The sequence below is a fragment of the Colletes gigas genome, unplaced genomic scaffold (assembly GCF_013123115.1).
Source record: "Colletes gigas isolate AHSC1104 unplaced genomic scaffold, ASM1312311v1 Colletes_gigas_Sc00013, whole genome shotgun sequence".
In the NCBI taxonomy this organism is placed as follows: Eukaryota; Metazoa; Arthropoda; class Insecta; order Hymenoptera; family Colletidae; genus Colletes; species Colletes gigas.
Window position 1 is genome coordinate 7,727,681 of NW_025106642.1, and position 23,710 is coordinate 7,751,390.

Here is a 23,710-nt window from a genome sequence, read left to right on the forward strand (position 1 = left end):
TTAAAATAATTAAGTGACCGGGTACACCAACGTGCCTCGCGACAATATCACCGACCCGTGTTTCTCATTGTTCGCGCGTGATCATTATCGGTCTACCTATTTTTAAATTTAACGGAGAGTGCTTCGAAGACGAAATCAAAATATCGCGAAGCAGCGTCTTAAGTACCTTTCGAGGCTGAAAACGTTGAAACATTAAGCGCCGTACATCGTGGCCCTACACGTCCAGCGCTTCTCGTTCTATTATTATGATTCACACTGTGCACGATCGCCGTGTTAAATGGCCACACTCGTGAACCCTTACAGCGGTCAATTAGTCGCCGTGCATTAACCGGCTCACGTTGTCCGGGACTTTCGAGCGGAAGGTAATTAAGCTGATTACCGGGAGGAATCTTTCGCGTATATGTTGTCGGTCCCAGCGTTCCATCATACGAGTTGCGCTTCCTGTACGCGGTCTCGAAACGAGCGCGATATTTCTGAAGTTCGAAGGCGCTCGTGACCGAACGGAGCTGAAAATCAGAGGAACGAGAAACGATCACTAGCGTCTGTGTTTCGTATTACTCGAGATTTTAAACGATCAAAGTTATAGAGACGAATTATCAATTTTGTTCCTGAAAATATAGGCACGGCAGTATAACGATTCTACGTGAAAAAGAGCGTGGAAAACGTAGAATGAAGTTTTCTCGTAAGATGCTTTGTTTCCAAGGAAATTGAGTTTGAAAATTCGGCGGCGAACCCGTGCGATTCGGCACGGCCCGTCTGACCATTCTTCGATATTTCTACTTGCTTTCTTAAATATTGATCGTATGGTATTACCATATGGTCGTACATATTATATTGTCTCCTGTCTACTTAAAATCAGTCGATACATATTAACATGTACCAAAAATAATACCGCAAACACCTAGTTTAAGTAGAAATAACCAATAATGGTCAGACGTGTTTACCGCCAGGAAGGTTTCTATTTTTAACTTCTACCGCCCATCAAAATATTTTAAGCTTATAAAGAATACAAAATCTTGTTAGAGATGCACATTTTAAGTTTATAAAAATAGCGAAAGTACCGAATTGTTATTGTTATCGTTATAAACAATAACGTAAACTGATATAAAACTTCGTAAATAATTTTGATATTGATACAGCGGGTTCTGTGCTCGTTATGGTTGACGATCACTGGTCTATCGCGTACTATTATACCACATACACACACACATACTGTCGAGAAGCTGCGATAGGATCGTCGTCCGAGGAATTTCGTAAAAAAAGGAAATTAAGTCAATTGGTATTCATAATTCTTTAATATGTCGACGAGTAGCTATTTACATAGTAATTCGTCGGGCTTTTCGTATTGTTTCGCACCGCGCACACGTCCGCGCGATAATTAGCTATTTAAAACACCATCGCTCGTCGACTGTGCATTTCTCGCGCGCCGGTGGCGCCCGCGTGTGCTCGATGAATCGCATTCTTGCCGGCACGTAAATGCATAATGCGTTTCCCCTTCTCTCTCTCTACGCGTTTCCACCTCCGCCGTCGTTTCCACTGTGCCGCGATGCGCAGATGCAACGACGAACCGAGCGAAATTAAAATTATGCATCATCCAACGACACTGCAGCGCAGCGTTTCGCGCGAACGTTCCTACTGCGCTACGCATACGCTAGACAAATAATTTTTAATTTCTATTTAGATATGGAATAATATCCAGAGCTCTTCGTTATTCGAGATCGAACAGTTGAACGCCGTTTCTGTAAAATCGATGACCGGAAGGGGTTAATATTACGTACACCTACCTAAGAAATTTTACACTGCACAGTGAATTCTCGGATTTAGAACATCGAACTTACAAATAAATTTAGATTTTCTGTGTATTCCACCAAGAGGAATTGCTAATGTCGGTGGTATCTATTATTACCAGAGGATGGAATAATTATTTTTGTCGTTCTTGGATAGAATTATTAATGGCCAAGTAAATTCTCATTCGATTTAGAGACAGAAATAACGATTGATCAATTGGCATGTGTGGTTGGAAGTTTCCCTTCCTTCGGGTAGAAACTGCATTCCAATTATAGCAACATCGAATCTTCGTTTCCGTAAACTTATACTCTATTTAAGGCTCCTGAGATATTAGATATTTTAAGAAAAGTTAAACAATATTACTATTTTTCGTTGTGTGAAACGTTTCTCATAAATGGAATCTTCGTAACCCAGACCAAACCCCTGCAATTGTCGACGAGATTTTTTCGTAAAAATGATTCGTGGTAAAAGACGAGTGGAGGAACGGGGCGGCGTGATTAGCGCAAGATCGGGCCGCGGGATTACATTAACCTGGAGGGGTTAGAGTATAAGCTATCGCGGAGTATAAATTTATCAGCGTCCCGGTGATTTCCCCGACGTATTCAAGAGGTTATATCGGGAACGTCGATGCGTTCGCCTGTTGGTTCACGCCACTTACGCGAGTGTTTCGCGGCAGTTCGTAGAATCGACCGAGCAATCCGTACGTTCGAGTGCCGTGGAGAACGAAGGGAATGTAGTCGCGACCAGGGGGAACGATTGGAGCTGGGCGTGGAACGGCTCGCGAAGGAAAGAGAAAAGTAGAGAAGGGAGGCTAAAACAGGAGCTACCTTCGTGAATAGTCTAGAAGGGAAAACATACGGTTGCCGAAGAGCTTCGACGAAGCGTACGTATGTGTACGTGGGCGAGAGAGAGAGCGAGAGACACAGCCAAAGAAGGCCAAGTTACGACAGAGACACGCAGACGTAGGTGCGGGTCGCGTGTGGCCTTCGAATTCTTCACGGAACTTTCCTCGCAACCCTCTTCGTTCTATTCGTCCCTGTCGCCGTCACAGTCACGTGACCACACCCTCGCGTGTGCCGGAAAATACCCTCTGCATTTCACCTTTTAACGTCCAGCTCAGACGTGTCTGCAACTGTTGTTTCGAGCCCGCTTTTTCCATCTTTATGCGAACTTCATGTTAATGCAATTCTGCCTCCGTGCGACCGTGCAACGACCAATCGTTTGTTCTTTCCAGCCCTTCGGTGTCGAATTAATTCTCGCGGTGACAGAGGGTTGACAATCCGAAGGCTCCCAGAGTTTCGAGGAGAGATATTTTTTGGAAGAGACACACCTCGTATCTAAATATTATTTGTTAGCGATTAAGTATTTTCCATAGATACGTTGCTCACTGTTTGCGTGCATGCTCGTAAATTTCAACATTACGCGGATACACGAACGAATTCCTTTCTTTTTGGATTCGCGCGGAGTACCTTTTTCGAGGATTCTCCGGGACCTTAAATACCGTTTTAGTTTGTAAACCTGGAATAAAGTGGTACCCTTTCGAAAGTGAATTCGATCAGTTAGCGGTCGATCCGATCCGGCTTATCGAGTGGCTCGGTTAGGAGAAAGGCTATCGTGTCGGACAATAGCCACGGCTGTACTACTGAAAAGCGGCTGTTCTCGTGTCGGGTTACTCCACTGCAGCGATCCGTTCTTTGGCTCGCCTCGAAGGGCGGTTAAAGATCGGAGGACAGCGACGAGAGCCAAGGAAAGGGGATAAAATGGAACGATCTCTGCTGCCACCAGCGAGTCCCACCAACGAAGAAACACGATGATTTAAAGAAAAATAATATCGTACATCGTTAGTCCCGTTAAACGCAAAGAGTAAAGAGTAGAATCCAAGAAACCTGGTTGCTGGTACCGTTGTGCTCTCATTAGCGCAACGCTGTGCTTTTCTTTTTACACGCGTTACGGGACGTTCGTCCGTGTCATGAAAGCATCTCGATGCTATGGAAAAGACCTGGTGAAACCTCTTCTAAATTAACAAATATAGAAAGCGGGTAATGACCGTAGAATCACGTGCACGAGTACCATAATACCAAGTTGTTTCGTAAGTTCGCGCATATCGTTATTGCGATCGTTTTGGCCAAATGTAAACGCGCGTTCCATTGTTTCTTTCGCTGCAATGGAATAAACTGCCAGAGTTCGTACATCGTGTTTTTATCAGACACCTGTTAACGACGGAGCTAGCCATTCGATCGATCGGATAACCAATATCGACAAATTTTTACCAGCCCTAGGAGAGTACGTCAAAGTAAAACGTACACGAATCGCGATGTTTGAACGTCCGGAAGAGGCGCACTCGTGAAATCATTTATGCCGAGCCCCGAGCGCTCGAGGTGCTCGTGTAAGTGCTGTAAGCAGAATGTGGATGACCGGTTAGGTGCGAGAAATAACGATTCCATGGCTCTCCGACGAGCCACAGCTCACCGCGTTCACCTCCTTCCGTCTAGCTTCTTTTTCCCTCGTTTTATTCCTGCCATTATTCCGAAGAACACGCTCCACGCTCGCCTCTGATCCCTAACTAGTTTTCTCGATAGCACCGCGTCCATTCGATCTCGTACAAACGGTATTATGCTTCTATTAATCGTCACAAACTAACAAATACCTCTATTGAACTATCGAATATTTCTATTTTATATGGACTTTATGGAAATTATAAATAAATCGGTGACAAAAATGTTAAACGTTGGCTCGTTAACTGTGCGTACACGATCATCTATCAGAGTTAGACTTAATAACAACGTAATTTGTTTTCATCCCTCTGAAATACCTTGCCCTTTACGCCGCAGCTGCCGCAAACTTTCCTTATGATTCGCGAGCTTTCTTCCAACTTTCTTTTTGTTGTGCATCTATGCGCAATAAAGACGTATTATTATTATTTATGATCGAGCAGTTAGGCGAGTATAGGAGGGCCGATTTGCAAGCGGCGGGTTAAAGAGAGCCGGTTTCGAAGCTTCCTGAGCGAGCCAAAGCGCACGGTACCTACTTCAAATCTTCCTCGTGGCCAAGGGGCCGTAAATTCCCGCGGAAACTCGTATTTACTTCGAAGGCGGCGTACGAATACGTAATGCGGGAATGGAGGAAATAAAAGGCGCGTCGAGAACGGATATACAGGATGTTTCATAACGCGTGTTACCTGGACGAACTATTTTCGTGCTTTGGTAATTTTGTAATTGGTGCTCGAAATGATCTAATAAATCAGCCTTAACACCGACAATAAAATTCGAAGCTCGCGAGCCATTCGTTTGTTATGAAATCGTTCGTACAATGATCGATGAAGAACGTGGTGGTGCGCCGTCCATGCTTCTTCCCATAGTTCATTCGCTCGACTCAAGAAATTGACATAGGATTTGACCCGTTAATCTCTTATCGAAAAAAACGGGTCCGATCAGATTATCGCCAATTATTACTGCCCATACGTTCCCCGGTGAATTGTTGACGGCGATTTGACCGAAGAATGGCGTACGGATTTTCTACAGTCCGACGAGGAGCTGTTGTGAAAATTGCCCATTGAATTTCCGGTGAATCCAGCTTCGTCGGTTGATAATACCGGCGGATAAAAAGCGTTGATCGGTGATAGGCACTTGCAGCGACTGCTAAAGTTGATTCTCAAGTAAAAATCAACTTCGTTAAGTATCATCTTCTTCGACGTGGAGATTCTCAGGATAGCATGGGTGTAATAATATTCTAGGTTTAAAATGGTCTCTGGTGCGATAAAGCTATTTCTATACGTTTTAACTGTGCATAGAAGAGAAATCTCTTGAAGTGGTGATTTTTTCCTGAAAAGTTAATAACGCGTTGTTCATATTTGGGCAGTTAAAAAACCCGGCATAAATGGGAAACGCATTAGGAACGGCTGCGGAAGAGTTCATCTTGCGTAGTCCGGTTCGGGAGCTTCCACGGTTGCGCCGAAGTATCAGGGATTCTCGTTACTGGCATCTCTCGTTTCTTTTACCCAAACGGCTGTACGCTCGTTGCAAAGAGAGGGATTACGGAGAGTAGCACGAAGCACGCCATTGTTCTACGGTGTTAACTTTTCGACCGGATTATTCCTCTGCGAGCGCAGTGTTCCTAGTTTCCTGCCCGTTACCCAGCGGCCATTTCTAGACACACCAATACCTACGAGCATAGAAATACCCGATGCTCGTCGTTCGTCGTGAAAATTAACAGTGCACGATACCAAAATCGTACCAAGTTACGATTTAGTTTAGTTTAGATAATATTTCAGACATGGATTTATCGTTAAAATGTTGTCCGCGCGCAAAACGCTAAATACTATAAACTGGTTCTCGTATTAGGAAGCCGACAATCCCGTATCGAATGGCGATAACCGCAAGATTTTCACGAGCGTTTCCCCCGTTTCAATTTGCCCGCGTATTCAGTTTCACCTTAATCCGCGGGATCAATTATTCCACCTGCGATCACGAGATGTCCCGGACCGATAAAAACCGAACTGCGAAACCACTGCTCGGTTCTCATTAATTTCAAACAGCCCCGCGTATTGATCGGTACGCGGTGTGATTCGCAAACGCGCGGTACCGGTGATTGATTAAAAAAACGGGATTCCCCCTATCTGATGCAACACGTAAGATAGAGAGACCGATAGAGCGGACGAATGAAAGAGAAACCGGCGTGCGATAGATCAACGTTATGCTGTTGAGAACGATTGCGATCGGGCGCGAAAAAAGGTGTTACTTTTTGCGCAGATTAGCGTTGTATCCTGATCCAGATCCTGAATCTAGATTCCGTATCGGGAAACAATAGAAGTTCGTACAAACGTGTGCGCGGGTCGCGTTATTCCAAAACTACGATCTTCTTTTTCAGCCAAATACGTTTCAAACATTCGAGTGACTGAATCTACTCGCGCGCGGTTACCCCGGATTCTGGCGATTCGACTACAGGGAAGATCTACCATTATCAATTTGAAATCGCGTTTAACCCATTCCGGGGTGAATGTTGTTTCAGAATACAGTGGAACATCCAGGCTCTCGGTTCGCGTATGTAATTTAAATTTTCTGATATTCAAAACACGGAAACAAACGATTTCGCCCCGAGTTTAGAACAGACGTACTATAGTCTACTTATCAAACTACACTGTTGCTCTTACAGTTGTAGGAACCGAGTAGTTTCAGAAAATAGTGGGAAATTTGGTGTTACTCTACAAGCATTAAAATCTACCTATACGTAAGATATTTAAAACACTGTGGACTTGGTCTCTCGTTTGATCGATGGATTAGACTCTTATCGTGCCTCTGAAGGATTTTTAATTTCCAACCGCGCGTCGTCTCGAAAGTTCATAGACACTGGGAGATTCTTGATCCCATCCCTAGTCATTCGTCACCGGCTACCGGTGGTGGTGGCGTCGCGGCGGTGGTAGCATCGCCACACTGAATGTGTACAGAGTTGCATTCTAGGTGGGGGTGGGGGGGTGGAGGTCACCGTCCGCGGAGACTCGTGCGACTTGCCCGCTGAGTCCTCCACCTCTTTCGTTCGTTTACTCTCCCTCTTTGTTCCGCCCACGTTTCCGTCTCCCTCGCTCTCTCTGTCTTCTCTTTGGCTCGTTCTCCTTGGTCTTGGACGGTCGTGCGGCTCTTCCTGCCACGCAATTGCCCGCTCCGTTCCCCCGTACGCGTCGGTGCAAGGATTACCTCTCTCCGCGGGCACACGCACGCGATGCACTCCGGATTTCTCTTTGCAGCGAGGCGGGATTCTCCGTCACGAGGTGTCCATCTCAAGGTCACTCGACTCGGGATGCATGCCATTCCTCTCTCGTACCACGGAATATTCCCGAACCCGCGGTGCTTACAGCTAAACGCTTCCAGTGGTTCTCCGGTCTGCACAGAACGACGGAACTACGCTCGAACGAAGTCCAACCGATTTAAATCCGTCCCTCGGCCGATCCAAGAGCCCGCGGAGGCTTATTAAAAGTTTATTCTCACGATCGATGTTAAATACAAGTTGCTCCATTCCGCCTTCGAGACACGTAAGAGTTCGCAGTTGCTCGAGGGATGACCTAATGCATACGTCTTTGTTAATTCTCGTTCTCGTGTTCCAACGTTTGTTGCTGCATCGCGTAGCGTCAAGTTTCAAAGAGTCTTATTACGGGTTTGCTGATCGTTAGACAACGTTGGCTCGTCTTCCTAGGAACCGAGGCTCTGCACGGACGCGGATACGTTTTCTCGCGGCGGGAAGTTTGGTTTCCGTTGACGCTCGAGGAAACTCATTCATTGGGAACGTCGTTAAGTAACGACGTTGGTCAATGTCGCGAGAACCCCGTTGCGCGGGTTGCACTATTTTTAACGTCCCGGTGATTCATGTAAACGAATGCAGGCTTTCGAGGCACCGATTCCGCAATCTCGACGTTGACGTCCATTATATTTTCGCGTCGACCGTGCATACTCGTGACATTATACACACTCCAGCGAGTCTGCATCGAAAGAAACTCGACATACTTGTTTTTTTCCACGTAATTGTCATTTATTCGTGTTTCGGTGCAGTATGCCGCGTCAGTCGTGATTTACAATCCGAATCATTCCCGAGGCGGACGTTTGTGACGTTCATGACTTCATTCTCGTACCAAACCATTATTTGAAATAATTTCTTGCTACGGAATTAGCATTTTGCTACGAACGGTGACGATTCCGAACTGGTAAAGAGTACCGCTTGCTGGCGATACTCTCGATTTCGAGCCACGACGGTCTACCGTTTCCTCTCGAAACCCGTTCCAGCGCTTTGGTTCGACCGACGATCGAAAACTAGGAGCCCAGATCGGAGGCTTGCTTTCTAAATTCTCCCCGTAGTCTGTATATCTTTCGACGAGCGCATTCGCGGGCCTGCATTCGCTGGTGGAACGGAACGGGCAACGACGCGAGCGCTATGATTAGCGATTACCGCATCGTGATATTAGCCGCGACGCGATTCCTCGCGAACGCGTGAGTCACGGCCTCGTCGCGTAGCCTACGTGACGTTCAGCATCAAGCTTCTGTGCAACACGCTAATGACGATAGATTTATACCTACGTTAGACACGCTTCCATCCGTTCGCCATTGCTAGCCTCTCAGCCGACCAAATCGTAGGTGGGGTCGATTCTCTCTCGATTACGAAAGTGGCTTGAATCTTATATTTTAATTTGATATAATAAAATATTTATGAAGATGTAAGACACGACTGATAACACCGCAGTGTTAACTTTAAGGGCGAAATCGTACTCAGCAAACGGAAGGGAGCCTGATACTCAACCAGAGACATTCAGACATTTATCAAGAGACTAAGCAAATAGATTCAAGATAGTAGATACTCTACTTCAAACACCTGTACGTTCAACGGAGAGGTGCACTCGGCTAGGCTGTGTAAATTCAGCTGTGATAGAAAATCAAAAGTCTACGGAACGATACGAAAAAGGGAGACCCTTGATTCTTCGGGAAATATTTATTCGTAATATGTATTACTGGTGAATTTGTTTCACCGTTCAGTAGACTTGGTACCAAATTTCTTTAGGAAGAGGACGTGTTCTCTGTCGCTGGTTTATAAAGTATTTTAATTATAAATTCGAGAGACGAAACGAGCAGGAGCGTTTCCACGTTGTGGGAAAAGCGTGGACCACGCGTACGCGTTTCCCCAGATCGATACCGTGGTCGTGCAGCGACTCGCAATCGCAGGCTCAGATGGATATTATTAATTACGCGAGACGGCACTAACAGCTCGCGTAATTAATAATTAATACTGGACACGACCTCTAATTTCAGATACTTGGATCATACCTACCGCAACTCTCGGTGTAACAGGTTCGGTAACCTGTTTTCGCGCAGGTAGCCGTGCATAAGCACCTAATAGCAGAAGACGGCGATTATGCGAAACACACGTCGGTGCACCGTCGCCCCTCCCCGCGACTGCAACGTGTGCAACCGTGATACGCGTTTATGGCAACTGCCTCGGACGATCGATAAGTTGTTCGTAGAGGCAGGCCCTGGAATCGTTCGAGGAACCACACCGATCGCTAATGGCAGTGCCGTCATTAACGGCGCTTGATTGCGCTGTATCGTAATTGGAAATCCCTCGAATACTCGATTCATGAAAACCTCGCCTCCGCTATGCTTCGAGAAATGTCGTTCCTTTTGTTCTCCGTAGCGTTCTGTTCTTTGACGCGTGAATATTATCGCTTCCGCGTAATGTCCGCGTTTCTCCGCCCGGCAAAATAGTGAACGCTGATGTCCGACCGCGTGCTACGTATCCAGATTCCACTCGAGGAGACCCCGACGAAATAAAATTCGAAATAGTCGATTTTACTGTACCTTGGCGACCCTGATATATCCGATGCAAATTAAAAAACAGCGTTACAACCGTGAAACTCCGTTTTCTAGCGTGATTTCGAGGCGATCCAGCGATTAACCCCATGCAACGTATCGTACGAGCGGAGAAAGATGAAAATTTTATTGTAGTTTGTTAGGGATTACACCGCCTTGGCGACCTTAATACATCCGATGGGAATTAAAAGACCAGTCTTACGACCGTGAAACTGCGTTTTCTATCACGATTTCCAGTAGATCCGACGTTTAACCCCGTCCAACGGCGATTCCTCTCGGATCCCATGGTGAGCCGTGCACGGGGTCGCGAATGAGTGCATCGAACGCGGCGAATGCATTACCCGTCGCGATCTTCCCACGGCAACAATGAGAGGAACAGGGCGACCACGTGGAAGGGAATAAAATTAACGTCAGCGAGCGATGTCTCGGGGTAGCCCGAGCGCGTTAAAGCGTTCGGCGTTCCATAGAAGGCCGTTGGTCGCCTCGTTCCTCCCTCCATATTAGTATTCCCGTACGGATGACCCGTTCGGGGTGTCTTCTTTCCGCGGAAGAAGCGCGGATCTCCGCACAGTCTCGCCCGAAACTCCAAGTCCCGGCAGATAACAAGACACGCGCTATGCAGATGCCGCGGCCAGGAGCTCGCGGCGGGGCGCCCCGTCATGATTTAGGCTAATTATGCATGACCGGGTCCCGGCTAGGTTTCTCCTTCAGGCGTCATAACTAAAAGCCCCCGGTGTCGCGGTAGCCGGCCCTCCTCTGGCGAACACGTAACACGAACGCTCGTTTTACGCGCGCCAGGACACTCTATGCGCGTTACGTGCTCGGTTTTGGGTAGCCGCGACTTCTGCCCTGTCTCGTTTCACCTGTCGCGGCCAGACGACTTACTCGCTTTTAGGGAAAATGGGAACGCCGTCTGCCCCGCGTCCCGTTTCTCGCTATAGCCGTATTTAAAGTTTCTAAAGATCCACGATATTGTAAAGATGTCAGGGATGGTTACAAACTATATTATTCGATATTACATTAAACTATTTGACAAAAAATACATAAAAGATATAATTTTGCTGTCCAAATCGAGCCCTCTCGACTCCCATCTACTTGTCACGAAGAAAAGAGTCACCGACGCATTTGATCTTAGCCCGAACACTTCCATCATCGACACGCTAATATACATTTCTTACAATACCGCCTCAACGATCCCAAGAAGCTCTCAGTTATTTTCTAGTCGTGATTCGAGCAATTTCGAGAGTGGACGGGTGTCGTAAGATGCCCGAGCGATATATTTAGAACGAACTGAAAATTTGATATCTATAGAAGACGATTGAGGCTTGGCTCGATTATGCATAGCCGGTGCACACGGTTGAGACCTTGTGACACTTAGGCAGCCATGTCGGTCATAAGTCGCTCGCTATAATGCGGTACCGACGAGGCAGCAGATCGGCAATCTCCATACGGTGCGTACGAACAAAGGACTGGCGGAGACGGCCAATAAGTTGTTCGAGGCCAAAGAGGAACGTCGTAAGCTCTTATTATTCGACGCTTCGCGATGGAAATTCGTTCTCGGACGAGCGGCGGACGGTTCTCGTCGTCGATCGTACGGAATAACAAAGGTTATCGCGCGATGGTAAAGGAATATTGTTTTCCCCGTAAAATGCAATCGATTTTGGTGCAGTTTCCGAGACGGAGAGAGAGAGTCAATTATCGCAGATACGTGCGACGCACGTAGAGTGGATAGTCTGTAGCTGCGCATTGTCGATGTAACGAGAACAAGGACTTCGTTACAAGGACCCATTAAGGGGTTGGTATTCGTTCGGGCGTACAAAACAGACGAGGGGATGCAGGAACTCGGACTAGATTACCGCGACTCGATTGCCGGGGTCAAGAGTCATCGAAGCCATACAGGTCCCGATCGTGCCTTATTCTTCCACCCACCCCTCCCCCCACGGTCCCTTTTCCCTTTGCTGGCCGGTGGATGAGATATTGAAGAACGGTAGCCATTTTGTATCATTGCCTACGATACGAGCGACGACAGGACAATAGTCGCCACTTGTCCGCCGCTTTTTTGCCAGAAACCGAATTCCAGGCCGCCCGTGGCGAGCCGTTGTTCGGCTCCGTGGCCTCCATGAAAAGCACCGCTTGATCCGATCTACCTTCGACCGTGGATCATACGTAACAGACCGAATCGTATCGCGCTTACAACCCAAGGGGGATGCTGGACAATTGGAACAGCCAATAAAACTTGCTGTCACTAGCGTCAGCTCTACGCGTACTTCTCCTGGCGAAAGGGTTCAAGACGTGTTACTACCGTTGTGAGTCATCGTCGGAAAACACTGATTTATATTAATAGATTCGAAACAAAATATTGGACATATTGCAGTCTATATCTAAAATCGAAGTTGGTCCTAATTATAATTGCTCGACGAGAGACCCGTGCCACCCCGATACAATAGAAACTCGCTTATTGTAAGACATACAATGAACAAGAAGAGACCATCCTTTCCACTTGCCAACGCGCCGCAATGAACGAGGCTCTCGTGCAATAATCGAGGTTTCACCGTAATTGGAGTTTGGAACTCCAATAAGGAGACAAGACATTGAGTTTCTGAACTAAGATTTTAAAACTGTAGCTTCTTCCAGCCGATTGCTCCGACCAAGGTATCCACACCCTCCGGTTCCTCCTGTCTCTTAGTTCTAAGCACAACAGTCTTAGACATAATAGTCTTAAAAAGTATTAGACAACATTTTCGTACAGCGTCAAACTTAGTTATGAAAAATCGAAAACGAATTTTTAACAAAAATCGGCAGGGCGTAGGTGGCTAATTTTTTGGTGAAAAAAGAAATTTTCAAATCGTTCTAAAAAAATTATTTTTAGTTGCGGGGGCCAATTACAATAATTTTTGGTGAATATACATGCCCCCGAAATCTTGCACACATTCGAGAAAAAAATTCGAGCAGGTCAGAAATTTTTCGGCGAAATTAAAAAATTTCAAATCGTTCTGAAAAAATTATTCTTAGCTAGAGAGGTCAATTGCAATCATTTTTTATCATTATACGAACCCATGAATTCCTACGCACTTTCGAGAAAAAAATTCCTTACCGCAAATATAATGTCTGATCAGTGAGCAGGAATGTTCTACTGAAATGTCATGCGTATCTTTAAAACATCGTAACTTTTGAATGGATGGGGGGATTTTAATGTTTCAAAATGGAAACGACGCGTATTTTGGTGAAGAATATGTAGAAATTCTAAGAATGTTCGATAAGTTGTTGCTTCAAATTGCAATGGAAATTTGTAGTACTGTACGGTTCCTTATCTGTTGTAGGTGTCCGCGGGTCAGCATATGCAGCTTACTGGAGACCTGAAGCCAGGCGTGACCGTGGCCGCTCAACAGGGGATGTACTTTAACCAGCAACAAAGCCAAAATCAGTCTGGACCCGGTGGCCAGACGGATCAGACGTATTGCTCGGTCTCGCAGTCTCAGACCATAAACTTCACTCAACAAAGTCTGAGGCAGAGAGCGGCGGCCGCAGCAGCTAGTGGCGTTGCTCAACCCGCCGGTGCACCCGGTGCACGAAGTCATCCTCAACAAGTACCGCCGAATCAAGTGGATCAACATCACCACGCGAAGCTCCTGCAGCAACAGCAGCTGATGCGCACTCAGCAGGTACGTGGTTCCTGATCGATCGCTCGAATATTTTGTGCGTTTATTGCGTCCCGGGGGCGTGAACGCGGTGGTTTATGGTTTAATTACCTAATGGCAGTGAACGATGGTTATCTATGGTAATACGAATGGTATTTCGCTTCTACCGGGTGGTGGACGCCATACGGTTCCAATGTTATCCTAGGAATGCGCCGCGACGACACTTTTGCCGTCGGACAAATATTTTATCGCTGGACAAGATATAATCATCTGACTGTTTAAATAAGCTAACATCGTTGTAATCTTTATTGCAATAACGCCCAAGCTTGGTATTAAATTAACTTACTTTTTGTCGAGGAACTTTCAACGACCGGAAGTTTCACGCATAAAAATTTCCTAACTAACCTTATGAGCTTGATAACCGCAATTATCTTCGCTAAACTTTAAGAGACCGTGATTATCACCTCAATTGATGCTTAGATGACTAAGAAGTATGAGATCGGTGCTGTTACCCAATATTAATCTATGATAGTCGGCATAAAAGACATGATCCGTTATTTGAAAATTGAAAAAAACCCATTCGCGCAAAATCATCCAGTTTGACGGCTCCTATGTTAATATATATTTAGTTTCATTTACTTATTGTTAGAATCAATTCGTAAATAAAATCCTGCCGGCCTGTGTCATTCACCTTTGGAATGCACCGGTTATTACTGTAGTTCGCTTAGGATTGTCCTGAACTATGATCACGTTAGGTTTACGTTATGTAAATTAGGTAAAACGAACGGAGCAGCAGAGGTTCTAAAAAGGCATTAAAAAATGATTATCCCATGCAAAGGAACATGGAAACACGATTTATTTTCGAACACTGATCTCGTCAGGGCAGCGTTAAATGAGGAAACTTAATTGAACTGAAATCTTTGTGGAAATAACAAATCGGAGGAAACTTAATTGGACCCCAATCGTTGCTAGAAATAACGGATGAAACCCTGCGACTTGGAGAAGCACGATACCAAAATATCACGAAACATCCGGATCTAACAATAAGAGAAATAATTTATACGACCATAGTGTTCACGCAATGACTCTCTCTGGCTTCGGTGTATCGATTCTACCAGGGATTCTCAACGACGACCATGTGCCCTCCCCCCCAGAGAGCCACGACTGAAATATGTAGAAAATGGGACGCCACAGTTCTTAATTCGAGCTACGAAAAATATTACAAAAAAATGTTGTAACAATACTGTACGTAGAAACGTGTCGTTAAGATCGGGGTTAGCGGAGGAACTCAAAGTAAATTCTAATGTTTTTAAATAACAGAATGGGGTGTTAAATTTTGCAGAGAAGAGTGATAAGAGGTCCATGAATTGGGGTAAGGTTGAGAAACCCTGGATTATACGATTCGTTTGGTCGCACGACGCGAGCTGGGCGGCGCCGAGACGCGGGTCGAATTGATCCGAGCTCGTTCTCCTTTCGGTGAAATCGCGATTCGGATGTGTCGGTCCTCCGGCTGACGCTAACGGCGCTGTGCACCGGAAGCGTTCGTTCCCGGGACGGCGATCGAGCGATTATCATGCGGCGGAAAAGATTGCGACACGATATCGTCGGTGGCGCATTATCCGAAACATTAAGTTTCGTATCCGGCGGTTGAGTCGTTCCCGCGATGCTCGCGTGCAACAGGTATCGCAGCTCCTTTGCAACTTCTGTTCCATCGTGCTGAAAGAAGCGGCACAAATAGGAACGAGCTTCTTGGGGGCCGCGGAACAATGAATGGAAACTTTTTCCGTGACCGGGAAATCTGCGGTCGCGTGCACTTCCTGGGGAAAAGGCGTCGTCCAAACGATGTTGCATACACGGCTATCGTGACTTTCCTTTCTTACGGCGCGCAAGGTGTGTCGTTTATCTCGATCCACTTGGCGTCCAAAGAGAAACCTTAGTTTTCGAGTTTGGCGTAAATTAATTCGAGATTATCGAATGTAACGAAGGCTTGAAGGCGAATTACGTAATCGAGTCTGTTGTATTTTGTATTATGTAAATAGTCGTCGAAACGTTTAAAACGGAGATGCGTGCGTCCAGCTTATTTCGGTGTTGCAGACTCCGCGCGAACATATTATTTTCGCACCCTTGCCCGCATCGCATTATACTGTTTGGGGCTTTCAATTTTTACCGACGCGTAAACTGATTGCCCTTTGTGTCGTGGCAAAAAAAAAGGGGGACGATGTTTTTTTACCGCGACGTTGTTCCAGATTACCCAAGGTATAATGTAACGCCGGCAGCTTTGTAATCAGTCAACATTTGCATGCAGTCATTTACATCTTGTCCAGCACAGTGTTCTTCATCTTTTATGCATTTCCAATTTGCATCCGAAGAAACTGTGTCCGCGAACCCCAATTACTATCGCTGAATCGTCGTCTTCCACGAATTATCCCTTCATACGGTCTTTCGTCGGAGTATCGAGAAAGTGTGACAAAATTGATTTAAAATTGTCATCGGCTCGTCTTGTCCTTACTTATGAATCCTCATCCGGCAATCGATACACCAATTTCAAGTTTCGGATAACGTAACGTTAGTGGTTTTATTGACGGTAATAACTTTTGAAACGTGTTCGAATCGCTGCTCGAAATAATTAACAGATTTCTGCGTACAGTGCTATCCGCTCGGGGTTACCGCGGATACAGTTAATAAAGTTTCGAGAAACAAAACTGTGTATCGAGTTTCTCCCATAGAAATGCCTGCACGAAGAAATCTGCTCGTTTAACGGCACGATGTTATCGTCGATTCGCTGATCGGCAGTCGCTGCAGTCACGTTGCTGCTCGCGAACATGCGACACGATTTATTAACGAATGACTCAGTTGTAATACAACCATTGCTTTAACAACGTTAAGGTATCGAAGGCAGCTCTCCGATCGTGCTCCAGTTACTAATTGTACGTTTCGCGCAATTGGTTAGTCATCTCCCGTCACCGTCGACCTTCCGTTTCATTCATCGTTTCTCTCTTTACGTATCGGCCCTTTTCTCGCTCTAAATCGCGCGCGTTGCATTCGCGAATACGTCGCGATACGATTCTTATTATTATTTTCTAATCAAACTTAAATATAATCAATATTTTTTAATAGCCTGACACCGTTATCAGGGGATTTTTAAACGTATTTTTCTGTAGAAGAATATGTTCTCCCTTACTTTACCTTACCGGTAGGTCGAAAAGCAAAAACGAGTGCACTCGATCGATCGTTCGTTCGAAGAGTAGTGATAACGAAACTGACCGGCTGACCCGATGCATAGTCCCGTATCTATTTTAATCCATTAGGATAGTTAACGTGCAGCATGCTGCCGGATGCAGTAGCCGTGTTTGCCCGAGTTCGAGGAACTCGGGGATCTAGGAATCCGTGATCGACGTTATTATCGAGGTATGACGGCGTCGTTCGATCTCCGGAATTCGTTACAGCTAAGTTTTTGGTGAACATTTGGTATCACGGTTTCGTTAATTTTCATTTTTATTGCTTCTTTTTAAAATGTTCTATTTCCAAACGAATCTAGAGATATAAATGAATATCAAAGGCGAAGGGATATTACGATATAACTTCGTACATATATTTGTAGTTGTAATAATATATACAATTAATTTGTAGAACTATCAGTCTATGCATTTGCAAGTGCAAACGTCTGTTTTACGACTCTATTGAGTCCAATTGTCGACAAGGAGTGCCAGTCGTGTTGCTCCTGTATACAAATATACTCGGTGTTCTTTTATTTACATTTGAAAAACTTTGACAGTATCGTATACTAAACTCTTAACGTTCAATGATCGACCATAGTAGAATTTCCGAGTGAAAAGCAACGTTTAAAAAATCATTCGCGCAGACAATTATCTATTCGTTTCCGACAGTTTTCCAATTAAACGAGTCTGATCACAATGGTACCGCAGCTGCAAAGATTCGTAACCCTCTAACAATTCTCTCCGCTCATGATAAACTAATCACGAAGATCAGTCGTGTCTGTAATTACCGTGAGAACGTTTCCTCGGCTGCCTAACGAAACGGTAGCTCGCAAAACGAGCAAGGTTTTGCCGCTCGTCGACCAAATCGGTCGATCTTTCTGCGCTTCGACCACAATTCCGTCGACTATCCGATCGTTCTCGCCAAAAAGGAGCCCAGAATTCGATTACGTTTACGAGTATGCGACCCACGGAAGCGTTCCCTTTCTCTACCGCGCGAATCAATGGGAAAACGACGCGCGAAATTGCTACGTGCCGATTCCAAGGATGGCTTGCTTCCTCCGTCGAGGCCCCGCGAGAGCAACAGGGCGGCGTTCGCCTAATCCAGTGATTCTTTACCCTCCGTTTCAGCGTTTATCGTGCCAAAATTTAAGAAACAAGCCCCGATAAAAAAGAAATTGGACAACGATCTTTCCTTTCGTAGCAAATTATTTGCCTCGCGTTGCATTTTACAAGAATATTCTATAGAACGAAGGGAACGGTTTCGACTACGGTTGCTACGACACAACCTTAGGAGCAAATCAGCAATATTTGCAATGTAGTCCGTTCACGCTAACTGTGTTCACCAACTGTGGTCGTCAAAGACTTGGAAGGTAATTTTCGCCAATACTATTAGTAAGTTGTTAGACTTCGTACCGTGGTGCTTACGAATCACGAGGATGCAAATACGCAGCTCGTTTACAGTTTCTGCGGGGGAATATCAACAGTCCTGTCCATACTTTAGTAACCAGGACCACGGTTTACCATATTTAATAAAAATTCTGGATCGTTGATGACCCACATAGCCTACGGAACAAGTAAACTTGGCACGATACGAGTTGAATAAATGGCGCGTTCCGGGCGATGCAATCGTCGATCTAGGCTTCGAAGCGTTTTAACGGAGAGAAAGAGGTCGAGATAGGAGGGTTCGCGAGAGGGGGGGCTGGGAGAAAATGCGAGAGAAGGTATCCTTATAGTCGGTAACGAGGAAAACGGTGGCCAGAGTCTCTGGTTGCCTTCCGTCACTGTCGCCTTCATTGTCGTCGCGTTCGTAGCCTTTCGGTTGCGTCCGCGTAACACCAGGAAGTGGAAACGCAATCCACTCGAGAAGGGGGGGAGGAAAGGGACTTGTGCAACGACACCGATGGTCGAAACTTCCGTGGTCGCCGGCTCGACGACAATGCGGCTCGCAACGAGTCATCGATGCATGCCGCGCTCAGAGTCGCAATTATTCCTTCGGAATCTGTCGGTCGGCTTTCTAACTCGCTTCTATCATTGTCCGTGCCTTACGAGCCGAATCTACTCGTTCTCGTTCACTGCGCTCGCCGGTTCGCCGTGGCGCGCAGTATTCAACGGGTGCTCCTAAGGTTCTCGGGATCCAAGAAATCGAAGATGGTTTCGTTGCACCGGCGTTTCCCCGAACCCAACGACCCTCGACGAAATCCCTTTCGGGGCCAACGCCTCGAAGAATAGAATAGAAACGCGGATCTCGATCCAGCAACCCCGCGAAACCGGCTCTCTCGTTCTATTTAAAATCTATATACGAAACGTTTTCACACGTAATTCGCGAGTAGCGCAACAACCGCGTAGATTAACGTTCGAAACACGAGACGTCGAGTAATTGAAATCTATTGTTCGTTTATGTTCCAGGTGATGCAACAGCAACAGCACATGGCCGGAGGAATGGGAGGCGTGAGACCACCGCCTCCCGAATACAAAACGGCGGCTCAGGCCCAAATGATACACGCTGGTATCGGCATGGGTCAGCAGCCAAGGTTTCCCAATACCGGGCCTATGCGCAGGGTTACGCAACAACCTATGCCACCTTCAGGTTGGTACATCGATACCATCGAGAATGCCCAGTCTACGTCTCTTTAATCCTAATCCCTATATACATTATGTAGATACGCATTGGAAAAATTGAAATTGTAATCCCGGTCCTCATAGAATTTTCATGACCCGGCTCTCTTGCGACTTCTCTTTTTACTCGCCTGTAACGACTAATCGATTACTCCTGAACCAAGTAATTTATCACCGACGAATATCTACTTTACCCCACTAAATAATAGCGTTCTTGATATTCTTGCTTCGTTCTGGAACGTAAATATATCGGAAGGCACTTTAACGAATAATTATCTCATACATGTCAATGTAATTATGTAAAAATTTATGCAATCCTCAATTAGTTCATTATTTTTTAAATGCTTCAAGTTGATTTCCATTTACCAATTTGGCCAAAATCAACATTAAGCAAAATGATTCTGTTGAGATTGAGAGTCCACTTAAGTATTTGTATCGATATTTTGTAATGTCTGCCTTTCTTTTACACATAAATTTCGAATCCCCGGGCAAATCGCTTCGAGTAAGTCGAAAACGAGTGACGTGTGAATTTGCAAACGCGTCGATTTACACTTGAAAACGACTGACCAAGCAGGCACGTGTACTTTCGAAAAAAGAGTGGAAATCAAACGCGGCGGCGCTCGTAGGCGGTCTTCCGTTTTGCTTTTTACGTTGAAAGTGGCGACGGTACGTCACTTTCATATACGCTGGCCAGAGTCGGAAGGCACTTAGGCTAATGAGAATCCGGGTCTGCTATCGATTCTTTCATCTTCTCGTCGAAACTGGGAATGGCTCTTTCGGTGTGTGTCCGTCGTCGTTTGATTCTTTGATTCCTCGCGCTTTTTTTTTATTTATCGGCTGATAAACCGACGAAGATTAAGTGGACAAAATTCGCTTGGAAAATCGTATAAGTTTACGACAAGCTCGCGAAACGATTGTCAAATTTCTATAATATGTACAGATTCTTTTTCAACGTATCCGTGAACCGGGAATTCTTAATCTGATTTCATCGAGAGATCGTTGTACCACTTTCTAATTCTCTACCGTATTCTAAACGCAGCGGATGAAATCTTGGGAATCGTAGTTTACTGTTTCTTTAAATTCTCGCTCGAATTACGTTGGTCCGTCGGACGAATCAGAGATTCTGTAGAAGTTCGAGACGGATGAAGAAACGCGTCACCGGATGCTACGAGCGCCTCGTATTAGAAAACTGCCACGAAAACGAGGATGTCGAAGCTGTAGGTAAAATAATAAAAAAACAGAAAACACTGGTCGTTCGCTCGAGACGATTGTAATAGAAAATAATTCTGATTTTCGAACGAAGCAAGTATTACGACGAATAATCGTGAAAAAATATTAGACGAACATAGTTCGAACAATGTTTAGACGGTTCTTAACCGTTGGTTAGACGAGTATTCGGGGGAAATGAACTCGATCTCTCGCTGGATCCGCTCCAGACCAGAAAGAAAGAACGCGAACGGGATAGTGAAGCGTAGGGAGGGGGGTCGTAAATATCCTTATACACCGTACCCCATACGAGACTCCTATCGATCCGCCCGGAGCTACTTTCATAAGATTCTATCCAAACGAAAATCCACAGAGCAGTTTCGCGGCGAGTTTCATCCGCAATACGCGTATATCCTCGCGTGTCCGACTAGCTTGAATGAAACGACGTTTCCCCGCGGTCGCTGACTGTCCTCCTCGATTAAATCTTGCGTTGGGACCAAGACGTGCCCCTGGGTGCAATTTTGTAACATCAGAAACAGATATCCTTAACGTTTGCTAGTTGCAAAGGAATATCGTCGACCAGAGTACTGCAGGATCAAAGAGGATCTTCGGACTTCCATGGAACTGAATATCGATACATCGACCGTTCCTTGGAAGACCGTGTCTGCGAGCGATTTAAATTGCAGGGTCATTAATGCTGTCTTCTTGTTACTGTAGGTCCGATGATGAGGCCGCAAATGGCGCAACAGCAGCAACAAGCGTTGCACGCAGCCGGTGGCAATATGTACATGAGCGGCGGCGGTATGGCCGCCATCGGCGGCATGCATCAGATGCATCAGCGTCTCGGATATCCTAGGACTAATAATCAACGGCCGCCTAACGTCAGTGTCGGTCCGCCCGACGGCCTTGGGAATAGCATCGCGGGCCGCGGCGCTCAGCAGGAGTGGCGACACGTTCTGATGCAGCAGCAGGGCTTTCAAGTACAGATGCGATCGCAATTCAACCAACAAGGTCACCAAGGTGAGCGTCCAGTAGTTCTGCACAAAGCTTCTGACAAAGGAACCACTCAATTTCAACCTCCTGCGAGACGACAGATTACAAGTCCCAATTGCCGCCCGCAAATAATTTTAGAAATAATTTAATCCCTTTTTATTAATTGAAATATCGAAATATCTGTGATCCACCGATCTGCAAAAGTAGTTCGTAGCGTGGACTGGATTCGCGATAAAAAATCTAGCTTTCTCGTTGGTTTAGAGATTTAGAAATTTGCGTCTCGCGATGACGGTGTTTCGAGAAAACGGGGATATGATTTATCGTTGACGCGCGAGTAACTGAATCGCGTTAAACCGTTCGACTCGCTTTTGTTTTTGTAGGTGGGTTCGGAATGGGCGGTACGGGCGGAATGCAGATGAACGCCGCACAGATGCAGCATCAACAGCTGATTCGCTCGCAGAGTGGCGGTATTGCTGGATCCGGTATGGCGAACAGCACTCAGATGCAGCAACTACTGTCGCAGCAACACCAGCAGCAGACATTAGCCATGCAGCAGAGTAATAATCAGATGTCACTGCAGATGCAAATGTCGCAGTCCTCGTCAGTCAACTCTGTCAGCAGTACCGGCACGGGTAAGTCTTGGCCAATCATCATTCTGCCGTCTCTATCTTCGAGACAACGATCACCGAGAGAGTTTTCGAACGAACGGAGAAAGGAAAAAGAATTTTCTTTAAGGCGTCATTAATTATCAGTTGCACGGAGATTTCGTGATTCGTTGAAAAATAATAGTATACCACATAAATAAACAATTTATGATCCAGTTTTATCGCACACCAGTCGTATAATCAATAGGAATTGTTGAAACTTTTTTAGGTATGTAACGTCAAAGTAAATGTGAAAATAAACATAGAAGGCAGCATAAATTATAATGATTTATATGCTCATTGGATAGGGGATGAAATGCCCTTTAAAATGAGCGTTCGAACGAGTCGATAGCTTTATTAGTTTCGGAGATATAGCGGTTTTAGTTTCAATTCGATGCGGTGGCTAGTTCCGGAGATATAAGGGTCCGAAGTTTGTTTACTTTTTCGCTACGGCCTTGCCAAGGTCGTTGACCGCACGTGCTCGTAGTAACTAGGTCACTCGGCCACTCGGTCACGAGTCACGTACGAGAAAGAGAGGTCCGGCGCGACGCGTCAGACGGAGACAGAGATAGTCGAATTAGAAAAATTACCCCTTTACATAAATTACGATATCTCGGAAACGAAAAGTCGGATCGCCAAAAACCAAAAGCCATTTCGAAGAGGAAGGTTTACCGCTTCCAACGATGGCTCAATAATCATATGAACACTAATAGTTTCGGAACTGCACGCGTCTAAAGTTTTGGTATTTTTAATACGCGTTGTTAGACCGTTTTAAGACAGTGGAAACTGAAGATTCTCTCCTTTTGTACATATATTTCCTGTTTACATCGGAAGCTAACCAGAATTTGGTACCGAATTTTGTCCAGTTTTTTGCAAAAAAGCATAAATCATTCAACCAGTCAGATGACCGAAAAATGGTAAAACGAAAAGCGATATTTGACAATTATTTTTACAGGACAAGGGTTTCATCAAGCTTTTCGCCACTTTCCACATATATTCTTTAAAATTTCAACATACAACTATTTTTTGTTCGTTACGTTTTATCGATTTTGGATGAAATGATAAATGTTATTCCTTATGTCGATGGCGTTGATCAACGTGCAGCCTAGCATTTTTTTCCTTCGTCCTAGAATAAAAAATCCAACGACATGTTTATTGCATAATTAAATGAGAAAAAGATCATCGACATATGGAATACCATTTATTATCTCGTCCAAAGTCGACAAACCGTTATGCTGTAAAAAGATCGTCAAATATCGCTT

At 45.4% G+C, this 23,710-nt stretch overlaps 1 protein-coding gene across 2 annotated transcripts in view; it reads left to right on the forward strand.

The window, feature by feature from the left end:
- Positions 1–23,710, forward strand: part of LOC122399444 (neurogenic protein mastermind-like) — a 208,946-nt gene that overhangs the window by 181,259 nt on the left and 3,977 nt on the right. For both annotated transcript variants that reach the window (XM_043400128.1, XM_043400129.1), the window contains exons 3-6: positions 13,454–13,795; positions 19,396–19,576; positions 21,529–21,831; positions 22,185–22,436. In XM_043400128.1, coding sequence (XP_043256063.1) covers positions 13,454–13,795; positions 19,396–19,576; positions 21,529–21,831; positions 22,185–22,436 — 1,078 coding nt within the window. The remainder of the gene's footprint in view (positions 1–13,453; positions 13,796–19,395; positions 19,577–21,528; positions 21,832–22,184; positions 22,437–23,710) is intronic.